Source organism: Sorex fumeus, unplaced genomic scaffold (genome assembly GCF_029834395.1).
Source record: "Sorex fumeus unplaced genomic scaffold, SorFum_2.1 ptg000043l, whole genome shotgun sequence".
NCBI classification, from domain to species: Eukaryota; Metazoa; Chordata; class Mammalia; order Eulipotyphla; family Soricidae; genus Sorex; species Sorex fumeus.
In genome coordinates, this window is record NW_026606100.1 from 44,010,447 (window position 1) to 44,023,589 (window position 13,143).

At 46.0% G+C, this 13,143-nt stretch overlaps 1 protein-coding gene across 2 annotated transcripts in view; it reads left to right on the forward strand.

Moving 5' to 3' along the window:
* Positions 1-7,990: 7,990 nt before the first annotated feature.
* TRUB1 (TruB pseudouridine synthase family member 1) overlaps positions 7,991-13,143 on the forward strand; it is a 50,576-nt gene continuing 45,423 nt past the window's right edge. For both annotated transcript variants that reach the window (XM_056120597.1, XM_056120598.1), the window contains exons 1-2: positions 7,991-8,271; positions 12,585-12,683. In XM_056120597.1, the coding sequence (XP_055976572.1) occupies positions 7,998-8,271; positions 12,585-12,683 (373 nt within the window). In that variant the 5' untranslated portion in view covers positions 7,991-7,997. The remainder of the gene's footprint in view (positions 8,272-12,584; positions 12,684-13,143) is intronic.

Below are 13,143 nucleotides of genomic sequence, written 5' to 3' on the forward strand. Positions count from 1 at the left end.
GGCCGACCTGGGTTTGATTCCCGGCATCCCATATGGTCCTCTGAGGACCAGCAGGAGTAGTTCCTGAGTGCATGAGCCAGGGGTAATCCCTGTGCATCACTGGACGTGACCCCAAAAGAAGAAGAAAAAAAAAGAATAAAAATCTCATCCAGACTCAAGTTCCAAGGCTCCCGTGCAGCTGAGACTGACAGGACTGAGCATCAGAAGGACAGCTGGAGCCTGGCAGCTGTTTCTGTGGGTCTGGCAGGGTAAGTGGCCCACAATAAGCAGAAGCTCACTTTAATCTCGTTTAACTCCTCTGACCTGAAATTGGTTTTCTGGAAACTTTTGTTCCAAGTACATGGTTAACCGAAAAAAAAAAAAAAAGGCCCAGAACATTGTGGGTATAAGATGTGAGGTATGGATCACACTTCTTCTTAACAATTCCTATTACTTATTTTGTGATTTAGCAGGAGGTGTGTCTGAGTTCTGGGGCGTCCCTGTTCAGGCCAGTTGTCTTTGTCACCATCCTGGCGGTGAGTGGGTCCCCTGGTGTGTTCTGTGCTGATATACATTCCCCTGGGTGATTGACGGAAGAATGGGTCACAGGCTGATGGCTGGCAACATTTTGATTGAGATCAGACAGGGCTTAGATAGGAAAAGCATAAGAGTTGGGGGATAGGAATTGACTGAACATGGGTTTGGTTGAATAAATATAAACATGGGTTTGGTTGAACATCCAGCTCTTCCTTCGGGGAAATTCTTCTAGAAGGTCCAGGCAGGGGTGGCACTCCATCTGGACGGCCCTAGCATTCTGGGTTTTCATCCCCAACATCTCCCCCTTCTTGTTTTGCAGTCAAGAACCACTTTAAGTGTTGAATAATCTTCACTCCCTCAAGTTAATAATGCAGGGAGTGGACCTACAACCAGTGTTGATCAGGGGCTATTCCTGACTCTGTGCTCAGGAGTGACCCTTGAGATACACCCAGCAGTGTTCAAGGGACCATATATGATGCCAGGGATTGAACTTGGGGGAAGGGGTCAGCATCATGCAAGGCAAGTGCCTTACCTCCTGTAACTGTTTCTCTATCCTATAATTCCTATGTTAAAGGCCTATAAAGTATAAATTACTTAGGACCTGCTTTGGGGGCAGGCTTGGTGGTGGTGGGAAAAATTCAAAATAACGGCTGGAGCGATAGCACAGTGGGTAAGGTGTTTACCTTGTACCTGGTCGACCTAGCCAACCTAGATTCGATTCCTCTGCCCCTCTCAAAGAGCCGGGCAAGCTACTGAGAGTATCTTGCCCACACAGCAAAGCCTGGCAAGGTACCCGTGATGTATTTGATTTGCCAAACACAGTAACAAGTGTCACAATGGAGACGTTACTGGGCCTGCTGGAGCAAATTCCATGAACAACAGGAGGACAGTGACAGTGAATGGTGGTGGGAAGGTGTTATGGTGATGGGATTGGAATATTGAATGTAATAAATTATTGTGAACAACTTTATAAAAATAAAATAAAATTGGGGGAAGGTCTATAAAGTAATAATCATATAATACATACATTGTAGGTAGTTTGACATCAGATAGATAAAAACGATTTTAGGATTTAATGCTTAAGCTTTGCTTTTTCTGAAATGCTTTCCATACTTAAGACTGATGGCAGGATTCACGAGCTTGCTTTTTGGGTCACACCCGGCGATGCACAGGGATTACTCCTAGCTCTGCCCTCAAGAATTACTGGTGGTGCTCGGGGGACCATATGGGATTCTGGGAATCAAACCTGGGTCAGCCGTGTGCAAGGCAAATGCCCTACCCGCTGTGCTATTGCTCCAGCCCTTCACAAGCTTTTCAAAATATCTCCACAATCAAGAAACTTATGCTACTATGCTTTAACATCAATAATGAAAACAAATTTTTATTTTCTAACTTGGCCAAAAATTCAGATGTTTCTGAAATCGCGAAATAGAGGCCAAACTACAGATTAGGAAAAATGGCACTAAACCTCCTTCCAGCAAAAAAAAAAAAAAAAAAAGTCAATCTTACATTTAAAAACCTGTAAAATATTTAAAAGAAAGATCATGATTTTCTAAATTCAATTAAGTGGTAATAGGGTAGGTTGAAGCCTTGAGGAATTCTGAGATAAAAGATGACAGAGGGGGCAGAGCCTTCTGCCTCTCCTAGCCTGGAGCCACGGTCCATGCTAAATAAGAGTCTTTTCATTCAACCTGGTAATGGCGAACATCCATCACCTTTGTCTGTGTGCAGCCCTAAACCCTTTCTCAAGTGGAGAACATTATTCAACGTTTAAAGCAAACTGAAGTCACAGGACCACATTTCCCCAGCTTATGATAGCACAGATTAATCAATGAAGACAATTTATACATTATCTCTGGGATGTGAACGTAGAATGGCTCTAAATATTCCAAATCCTCAGAGTCTACTTAAAAACTGACGCGGATAACACTTTCTCAAAGCTGCATCAAAGGACTTAGCTTACGGTGTGGTCAATGCAAAAGTTATTCATGTGCTCATTGAAGAGCACTGCATAGTAAGCATTTGCTGTACAAGTGAAAAAATGAAATTGAAACAACATAAAACACAATCCGTTTACTGTTAATTTTGTTAGTATTGATTACTGCAGTGGTCTATTCTACTATATTTACAATGTTACATAACGTATATGCTCACATATGAACTCATATTTATTTGTAAATATTTATATTAAAATTTCCATTTAATGAAATTTGATAGCTATAATTTTGTACAATTGTTTGTCTCCATAACTATGTCTACCTATGTATAAATGTTAATTAAGTCCCTTGTATGAACTGAGAGGAATAATTTCAAGGATCTTTCCAAGGACCAAAATAATCCAAAATATGTAAAATATTATTTTTTTATACATTGCAAAACATCTTTATCATCCAAGGTATTCTGCCTCACGCCCAAGCTTTCCTCCTCTTTGCCCTTTAAATTTTTACATTTATTTAACCTGTACTCCACCAAAGAAGAAAACACATGCTGCTTTTGCTCAGAATTGTGAAAATAGTTTTTGTTTTTTTTTTATTTTTCTGGAGAGCTCATATGAGCCAGTGCAGGCACAGGCAGGTCAGCTTGCTCTTACCGCCAAGTGAGAAATTCCAGATAAGAACATTAATTTATTTGAATGGACCTGGGCTGACTATGATATTAAGAGGAATCAGTAGAGCTTAATGGAACAAATCATCAAGAAAATGCAGGTCGGGTTTGGGGTGATTTGGCAAGCTCAGAATGTTTTCATGTTCTGAGCATCTCTCTTTCCCAATCTGTGCTGCTGTCTGTTGGATTTCTGGGTTTACATGCAAGTACCAAGAGAGAAACAACGCTTTAAACTGCCAATCACGTGGGAATACAGATGGAAATGGTGGATATTTAAATGTTTGGACCTACAAAGTAGTAGTTTTATTTGGTTCAACCTTATGTCTTCCTGAAGTTTGTTCTCAAATTACCTTCTTATGGGAAGGAGAGAACAAGATAATCTTTTCTTTTCTCTTTTCTTTTCTTTTCTTTTCTTTTCTTTTCTTTTCTTTTCTTTCTCCTTCTTTCCTTCCTTCCTTTCTCTCTTTCCCTCTTTCTTTCTTTTTTGAGAACAAGACATCTTTGACACAGGACAAACTTCTGCCATGTGAAATAATACCTAGAAGTAACCGTGTTACCAGTTGCCAGTGACACCTCCCATATTCTCTAGACCTGGTCATCCAATGATTGCTGCCAAGATAGAATTCACTGTTTTGCTACCATTTCATATTTACATAAGCTATGGATGCCTGCACCTGTGGTTCAAAGTTGAAATCGGGCCAGCTTTATGCTCCAGGTGGATTCTGAGGTGGCGCGTGAGGTTAGTCGCTGCCACCTGGCTCCTCTCACGCCGTCCTTGGACCATGTCTCTGGCACCATTCGCCTGCCACAAAACCACAGAAGCGGGCTGGAGAGATAATACAGTGGGGAGGGCATTTGCCTTGCACATGGCTGACCTAGGTTTGACCCCAACATCCCATATGGTCTTCTGAGCATCACCAGGAATAATTCCAGAGTGCAGAGCCAGGAGTAATCCTTGAGTATTGCTGGATGTGACCCCCACCCTTGGCCCCGCAATACAGAAGTCAGGCGAATAATCTGGTTGGAACTGGAAAAGACTAAAGCCAACAGAGACTGGCCTGCAACCTGCACATTTACTCCATTGTGATGTGATTGTGATAAACTCACCATTACTCTGCCTCCCCTCACACAGCTGATGCCATGACAGCTCCATGCATTCCTCATGACTCGTTTCCAAAGCTGAAAAATCTCCACCCAATGGGCAGCCTCGCTTGGGCAAGTTCTCCTTGCTAATGTGCCCTGGAACTTACAGACACCCTTTAAAATACCAAGAACTGTGCTCTGGTGGTGGTCAGGTAGAGTAACTGTGAACTTCAAAATCATAAATGCTGATACTATTGCCATCATGTTACCTGTAATAATAAAAATAAGTATATGAATAAAAAGTTAAATTTTACCCAATCATTTGATTTTTTTTAAATATTGAAATAATATTTCAATATCTACGGTCCTATGATCCTTTGGGAAGATCTTCTTTGAATTCTTTCTGTTTTCCTATTTCTGCCCAGGACATAATGTGGCCCTCGCCTACAAATCAAATCTGGGGGTCCAGGGATGAACCTCCTAGTCTAACAGATCTCAGGGCACTCAGGCGTGGTTTGACAGATGCCTTTAACTGGGCTGCTGGGAGCTTTGCTGATTCTGATCTCCCTTGGGCATCCTTCACTGATGTCAATTCCAAGCTGTGTTTTCTATAAAAAAGTAAAAAGTAAAGGTCCTCCCGTTGATCATCGATTTGCTCGAGCGGGCCCAGTAACGTCTCCATTGGAGACTTTGTTGTTACTGTGTCTGGCATATCGAATACTCTCGGTAGCTTGCCGGGCTCTCCGAGAGGGGAGGAGGAATCGAACTCGGGTCGGCCATGTTGGCTGCGTGCAAGGCAGATGCCCTACCCGCTGTGCTATCGCTCCAGCCCAGTACGTGTTTTCTATGATTTTCCTAAAATTTATTTTTTGGCATCTATATTTTAAAGGTAAAGGTAAAGGCCCTCCCGTTGATCGTCGATTTGCTCGAGCGGGCCCAGTAACGTCTCCATTGGAGACTTTGTTGTTACTGTGTCTGGCATATCGAATACTCTCGGTAGCTTGCCGGGCTCTCCGAGAGGGGCGGAGGAATCGAACTCGGGTCGGCCATATTGGCCGCTTGTAAGGCAAACGCCCTACCCGCTGTGCTATCACTCCAGCCCCTTTATCCTCATCCCTGGAAAAATTCATTTAAATTCAGCTTTACTTTCTTTCTTTTTTTTTAAAGATTTTTTTTTTCAATTGAAACAAGGTGAGATAGAGCGTTACAAAGCTGTTCATGGTTAGGTTTCAGTCATACAGTGTTCCAACACCCATCCCTCCACCGGGGTACGCTTCCCAGCACCCTTGTCCCCAGGTTTCCTCCCATCACCTCCTGACCTCAAACCTCAGCCTGCCTCAATGTCAGGCTCTCTCTCTCTCTCTCTCTCTCTCTCTCTCTCTCTCTCTCTCTCTCTCTCTCTCGCATTGCGGTTTATAATACAGATACTGAAAGGTCATGAGGTATATCCCTTTACCTACTTTTAACACTAAGTTCTTGTCCAGTATGATCATTCCCAGCTATTATTGTCATACTGGTCCCTTCTCTATCTTACCTAACCTCTGCCCGGTGTCCCCCACCCTCGCCCCTGTACTTGTGGTTGATTCCAAGCATTGACCAGTAATCTTCCTAACCCCCTTTATCCCTGGCCATGGATATTAGTCATATATATGTATATATATAATATACCACAAATGAGTGCAATCCTTCTATATCTGTCTCTCTTTTTCCCTCTCCATCTGACTCATTTCACTCAGCATGATACTCTCCATATCCATCCATCTATAAGCAAATTTCATGACTTCGTTTTTCCTAACAACAGCTTTACTTTCTATCCCCAACTTATTTTCTTAAACTCATATTATTGCTGAAAAGAATACAACTTTGATGATTCTCCTTTATCTTCCCCTCTCCCCCCGTTTTCATGCTGTGTTTCAAACACAGGTCCTCACTCATACAAGGCAAGTCTTTTACCATTCCTGGTTCCCTTATGAGCCCCAAGCACTGAGCCAGATGCAGCCTTAAACCTCTCCTACTTTCCCCAACACACAAAAACAAGAAGAAAATCTTAGAATTGTTAAGAATTACAGTAGAAAGACAGGGTGGAGGCTGGACAGAAATGCAGCGAAATGAATCCAAGTGATTTGGCATTGTCTTATCCTAAAGGTTTCTTTTGGGAATGAGAGGCAACATTTCCATTTCTTATTTCTTGGTGTTTTATTTTATTTTGTCTTGATTTGGGGCCACACTTGGCAATGGTCAGGAATAACTTCTGACTCTGCACTCAGGAATTACTCCTGGAGGTGCTCAGGAGTAATGAGATGGTGGGGATTGAACCCAGTTCTGCCCATGCAATGCAAGCACCCCCGACTACCCGCTGTACAATCTCTCTCGGGCTCCCCTCAGCAGCCCCTGCAAACCCTGGCAACCCATTAGTGTTTTATTTATATGAGCTCAGAGTACACCAAGAACACAGGAAGTGGGTTCCTTACTGCAACAGAGTTCATCCAAGCTAGAACTAAGTTCTAAATCTTGAATCCAAAAGCATGAGCCTTGAATGCATTAGTGAACCAATAGAGCCAGAGCAGAAACCTGTATTTGAAGTTTTCTTTGCTGGAAAACGGAGTCCTTCAAAGTTCTAGTATGGGGGGGGGGGCAGCTGGAGGGGTGCAAGAGCTTTCCCTTCAAAAATATATATAAACTTGGTGTTTGGGTTTGGCAGTTCAGGATTGAAGTTGCAAATTTCAGAAGCAGAAGCACTGAACTCACCTCACTTAAATCAGATGTGTTATAGGAGAAAAACTATTGCAAGTCAGAAGTCTCAGTCTGAGAGACACAAATAAATCTCGCAAGAGATCAACAACCAGCAGAGATGCCTCCAGACCCCAGTCACTATCCAGTTAAAAATTTAACTCCAGGTGTATCACCTTGGTTAAAATTTTAGAATTCCTGGAGCAACATCTCATACTCTATACCACTGATGTACCAGGAGTAGCATAGCACACCCATCGGATAAGATGTAAAGTAGAAGGCATCTAATCTCAATTTTAAAAATATAGCACACAAGACTCAACCTATAAGAACATGTTAGTAATCTCTTACAAAAGGGCTCAATGGCTCCTAGGTGAGGTACAACACTAATCACTCACTTTCTTGTAAGGAAACCTTTTTGGATCATTTTTAACAAATTATTGATTAAAAGCAATACAATTTAAATTAAGACCTGCTATTGGGGCAGACTTGGGTGGTAGTTGGGAAAACTTGTGGTGGTGGAAAGGTATAATAGTGGTGGGTTTGGTGTTGGAAGATTAAATGTAATAAATTATTGCGAACAATTCTATAAAATTATTTTTAATTAAAAAAAAAATAGGCTGGAGCGATAGCACAGTTTGCCTTGCATGCAGACGTCCCGGTTTGATTCCGAGCATCCCATCTGGTTCCCCGAGCACCGCTGGGAGTAATTCCTGAGTGCACGAGCCAGGAGTAACCCCTGTGCATCGCTGGGTATGACCCAAAAAGCAAAAAGTAACAACAAAGTCTCCAATGGAGACGTTACTGGGCCCGCTCGAGCAAATCGACGATCAACGGGAGGGCCTTTACCTTTACCTAATAAAATAAATTTAAAAAAGTCTCAGCTCTCGGCTTGTCGGGAAGCTTAAGGACTACAATCCCCACAATGCCTTGCGACCCGCAGCTTGGTCTCCCCCGCTTCTAACCGTGGGAAAGAAGAGCGGAATAGTCCGGGCGCTCTCCGGTGGCGTCATCAGCGTGCGCCTCCAGGAACCGCCCCCTCCACTGGCCCGGACCGTAGAAGCATGGCAGAGGCCGAGGCGGCGGCGCTGGTGTCGTCGTCATCGTCGTCTCTGCCCAGCGACCCGGCTCCTGACCTTGACACGGCAGCCGCGGCTGCAGCCACGGCCCCCGACGCGTCTGCGCAGGCTGCGGCCCGGCCGGGAGCCGAGGGCCGCGTGTCCAAGGCCGCCCTGGCGACCAAGCTGCTGTCCCTGAGCGGCGTGTTCGCCGTGCACAAGCCCAAAGGGCCCACGTCGGCCGAGCTGCTGAACCGGCTGAAGGAGAAGCTGCTGGCAGGTACGGCCGGGGCCCCGCGGAGCCCGCCCGGGAGCTGTCATCTCCTGTGCGCGCCCGGAGGGGAGCCCACCGGGGGGCTCCCCCGGGCTGGTGGGTAGTGGACGCTGCTGCCCGGGGTGGGGGCAGGGAGGGAGAGCCGCGAGCCGACCTAGGCAAAGCCACCGCCACTCTCCGGACGCGCACCCCGGTTTCTCTGCAGTCTGCGCTCTGGGGGGACCTTTGGGTTCACGCAGATGCACGCCCACCCGAAGGGAGCTCCTCCTCCCCATCCCCCACATCCCCCATCGAGTGGCCTTCCTTGAGGGTATGAGAGTAGGGTGAAGATGCAGGTGTTCCTTGAGCAAGACTTCGGGCGCTGGGTTTCCTCTGGAGGCGGGGACAGATCATTCTGGGTGATTGATTCAGAGAGTCTGGGCTACTGTTTTTTTTTTTTTCTTTTTGAGTCACACCCAGCGATGCTCAGGGGTTCCTCCTGGCTCTGCACTCAGGAAATAGTCCTGGCGGTGCTTGGAGGACCACTTGGGATGCCTGGGATTGAACCCCGGGTCGACCGCGTGTAAGGCAAACGCCCTACCCACTGCTCTGAGTCTGGGCTATTTTTAAGTAACCTAGTTTCAGAGCACATGTAGGTCTTTTGTCCAGGGGTTACACCTGGAGGTGCCCAGGGGCCCTATTCGGTGCTCAGGGTCAAACTGAGGACTCTGCACCCCAGGCCAGCAGGGAAACCCCTGTAGCATCTTTCTGTGCCTCCCCCCCCCCCCCTCCCCGAGGCAACCTTGTTTTTTAAGTTTGCTGCCTCAGGCGATGGTGCTGTAGGTAGGCCCGTTTCTGGGAACTAGAAATACAAGTTGGTCGCGAAGTTCATCCAGTTTGTTTCTTCCTGTGCCCTGGGAAAATGTTAGAAACGCCCCGAAAGATTTCCCAGTTATTCAGCCCAGTAGATGCTTTCAGGCAAGGGTGGAGAAACCTTGGGGTTATTGGACACTGAAAACAAACCCACCTGTGGTGTCCTAGGAGCCACAGAGTGAAACTGAGCTCAGAGCACACTGTGATCTCAGCCCCCTTCAAGGAGAGAATGATACTTTGGTTTGGTTTTGGTGCACACCCAGTGGTACTCAGGGCTTTACTCCTGGCTCTGTGCTCTGGGATCTTACCTGGGGAGTAAGGGGCACTAAATGAGATGCTAAGGATTGTGCAGGCAAGTGTCCTTCCTGCTACTATCACTCTGCCCATCCTGGACAGAATGATATGTTAGGCTCTTCTAGGTCCCCCTGAGTTTGCTCTTGCCATTAAATCTACTCCAGAGTGTCCTACAGTTATTTAGCACTTTTTTTTTTTGAGTGCAAAAATTAGTTCTGAGGGGCCAGAATGATAGTACAGTGGGTAGCATGTTTACCTTGCAGTTCGCTGACCCGGATTCAATTCCTGGCGCATCATCTCATAGCCTGAGCATCCACAGAAGTGATCCCTGAGCACAGAGCCAGGAGTAACCTGAAAACCACTGGGTATGACCCCCAAAGCAAAACCAAAACTGAACAGTTCTGAAAAAGAATGGACACAATGTTGATCCAGATGTTTTATGGCATTTAAAAAAATCTCATTCCCATTTTATACTTTCCTTTGACTTTGTTGCTATAAGGATGTGTCAGAGACTTTTGAAGGATTGAATTACTCCAGGGGCTGCCCATCACCTGTCACCTGTCACCTTCCTTTACAGAATTGCTGTTTTTGTTTGGCCTTCTTTGTTAACTAAAGTTCTGGGGGTTTTGTTTGTGCCAGGAGGTCAAGCCATTCTTTCTCTGGGGGGTTCCTGGGAGGATCCAAGGAGTATCTGAGGTTGCTGGTTAATTTCCCTCCAATAACTGGTTTATTGTTGAGATGGATTAAAACGGATGATTTCCAGGCTATTTGCTGGAAATCGCTGATTCAGATGTGTAGACTTTCTTACGACTTTTTATTTCATGTTGCTTGCGATTGGCCTGTTCTATACTTATCTTGGAGTGGAGTTTACCAAATGCCATTTGGACTGCCAGAATGATCTTGGAAGGTTCTTAAAGGTCCAAACTCCAGGACACCCCATTCGAATGTTTCTGGTTTGACAACCACAGATTACAGTCACGAGTCTTTGACTGTGGCTGCTATTAATGCCCTTTGTTTTATTTTGCATGGATTCATGTATAGAAATTTCTGCACTCTTTGAATTTCAAATCCTAACACATAAGATTTTTTTTTTTTTGCAAGACCTTATTTCAAAAAATGTGCGGGTAAGGGGGTTCGGCTACACCCCACGGCGCTCACAGCTTACTCCTGGCTCTCTGTTCAGGGATCACTCCTGGTGGGGTTCAGGGGAATAGATGGGGCTCCAGGGAATGTAACATGGGTTGGCCACGTGCACAGCAAGCACCTTACCCACTGTCCTTTCTCTGAGGAGTCTCCACAAGGCCTGATTACAGATTCCTCCATGCATGGTAGCACTGGGGTGAGCCCATCCAGGAGCGATGATATGTCTTCAATCTGAAGGAAGGTAGTTTGGACACGAAAGAAAGTGAAAACTTTTAAGTAAATTAGCTTAAAAGTAAGCTCACAGTCCAAGGAGTGTCGATTTGAACATACAAAGAGAGTCCCCAAAGGTTTCTGTTGACTCCTGGGTGAGAGCCACAGTGGGGTCTGGCCTGAAGTATGGGTCCGGCCTCAGAAGATTCTGTTGAAGCAGCAGCTCTGCCCTTCGGAGGATGAGGGTCCTGTGGTCACAGAGTGGCCTGATCAGCTCAGACATCACGGCCTGGGGCACAGGGGGTCATCACCTGGCGCTGCTCAACCCTGGGGTTCCTTTTGGCCATTTGTCTGTTTCACCATGATTTTCCTTGGCCCCCTCCCTCTCTCCACTCTCCACTTTCGTCTTCTTGTGCTCTCTTTTCTGTCTTCCTGGTGTCAGTGGGGCGAAGGAAGCGGGTGTTGAGGTTACAGGTAGGTCAACGCAGTGTTTGAGTTCCTCTTTTTTCTCATTTGAATTCCTGCAGCTAATATTCTCTGGATGTATTCTGTCTACACTAGCAACAACTTAACTGTTCTAGTGCTTGGTAGTTTCTAAGCATTTTTATTTATATTTATTTATTTATTTGCTTTTTGGGTCACACCCAGCGATGCACAGGGGTTACTCCTGGCTCTATACTCAGAAGTTACTCCTGGCAGTGCTCAGGGGACCATATGGGATGCTGGGAATTGAACCTGGGTCGGCCGTGTGCAAGGCAAACGCCTTACCCGCTAGCTAAACGCCCTACCCGCTATGCTATCTCTCCAGCCCCCTCTAAGCATTTTTAGAGAACTTTATTTCGTTGTTGTCTTTACAATAGGAATATGAGCTAGGTCTGGTTGCATCATTTTGTGTGTGTGTGTGTGTGTGTGTGTGTGTGTGTGTGTGGTGCTGGGGTCTCACACATGGGAATCATGTAACCCCCACAGACCCACATCTCACCCCCGCCCCCCTTTCCTTTTCCTCTAAATTCTTCTGCTACTAAGAGGCAGTGAATTGTTACTGTTTCTCAGGGAACATTTTGTTACAGTTTGCTCTGGTAGGACAGCAAATAAGAGTAGCTGGGGACCTGAAGTGGACCTTTGTTAGTTGTGCTCTGCTCAGGTTAGCGGGGGCATCCGAAAACCCCAGCGATCTCCCGCACCCAGAGGTTGCCCGGAGCCCCCTGCCAGTGCTGTGGGGTGTGAAAGAGACCATCCGTGGAGCTGGGATTGGAACCAGGCTCACGGTTGAGATGCATGATACTAGGCAAACCTCTGTACCATCCCTCCGGCCCCAGAAACCCGAACTTAAGACATGGAATTGAGGGCATTTATTTACCTATTTATTTATTTGTGTCTTTTCTTGCACCACATCCGGCGATGCTCAGGGGTTACTCTTGGCTCTGCACTCAGAAATTACTCCTCATGGTGCCCAGGGGACATAAAGGATGCCAAGGATCCAACCTGGGTCCTACCCACTGTACTGACGCTCTGGCCCCGGAATGGAGGACTTTTAAAACCAGCCATCTATATAAAAACTACTTGTTACCATCAAGTATTTGTGTTTCCAGGATTTTGCTAGTTCTTTGTAGGTTAGCCTATAAACTTACCATATATAGTTGTCATTTTTTTTTTAATGTGGTTTTTTTTTCTCTGTTTCTGGACAACTTGTTTTGGGTTATTCTTCCTTTGCAATTTTGGGGCTAGATGTACAGTTAGCTGAAAATTCCAGTTGACTGTTTTGGTAATCACTCTCCCCCCCCCCCCCCCCCCCCCCCCAATCCTGATTGCTTTCACAGAAGCTGGAATGCCATCTCCGGAATGGACTAAAAGGAAAAAGCAGGCCCTGAAAATTGGCCATGGCGGGACCCTAGACAGCGCAGCTCGAGGAGTTCTGGGTAAGTGATGAATGAAAATGGAATGAAACGTGACTCACTGTGAGAAAGAAACAATGAGTGAGAGCGGATAAGATTAACCAAAGGCAGGCCATGCCGGCCGTTTTCAGTATATTCTGTAATTTTTTCAATTTGCTGAATTTCTAGAATTCTCTTCTGAAGCAGCATTCTCCCATGGTTTTCCCAGGATAGGCCAAGCGGGCCATGGAGGAAAGATGTGTTGACTCGGGGCCCATGGCCTGAGACTCAGGTCCAGTGGGGGGTGGGGTGGGGGAGTATGTGGGAAGGAAACAAGGTTTGGAGGGGCCCTGGTCAGGAAGTGGGTGGATACTTGGGTATAAAGAAGCAGTCATGTGTCTGCACGCGTCAGGCTTGGAGAAAGGTCTCGTGTGTGCAGGAAAGGGTGAAGCCAGCAGGCCTGGAAAGGGTATCCCTGGAGGGGCCTGTCCGCAAGGCTCGGCCC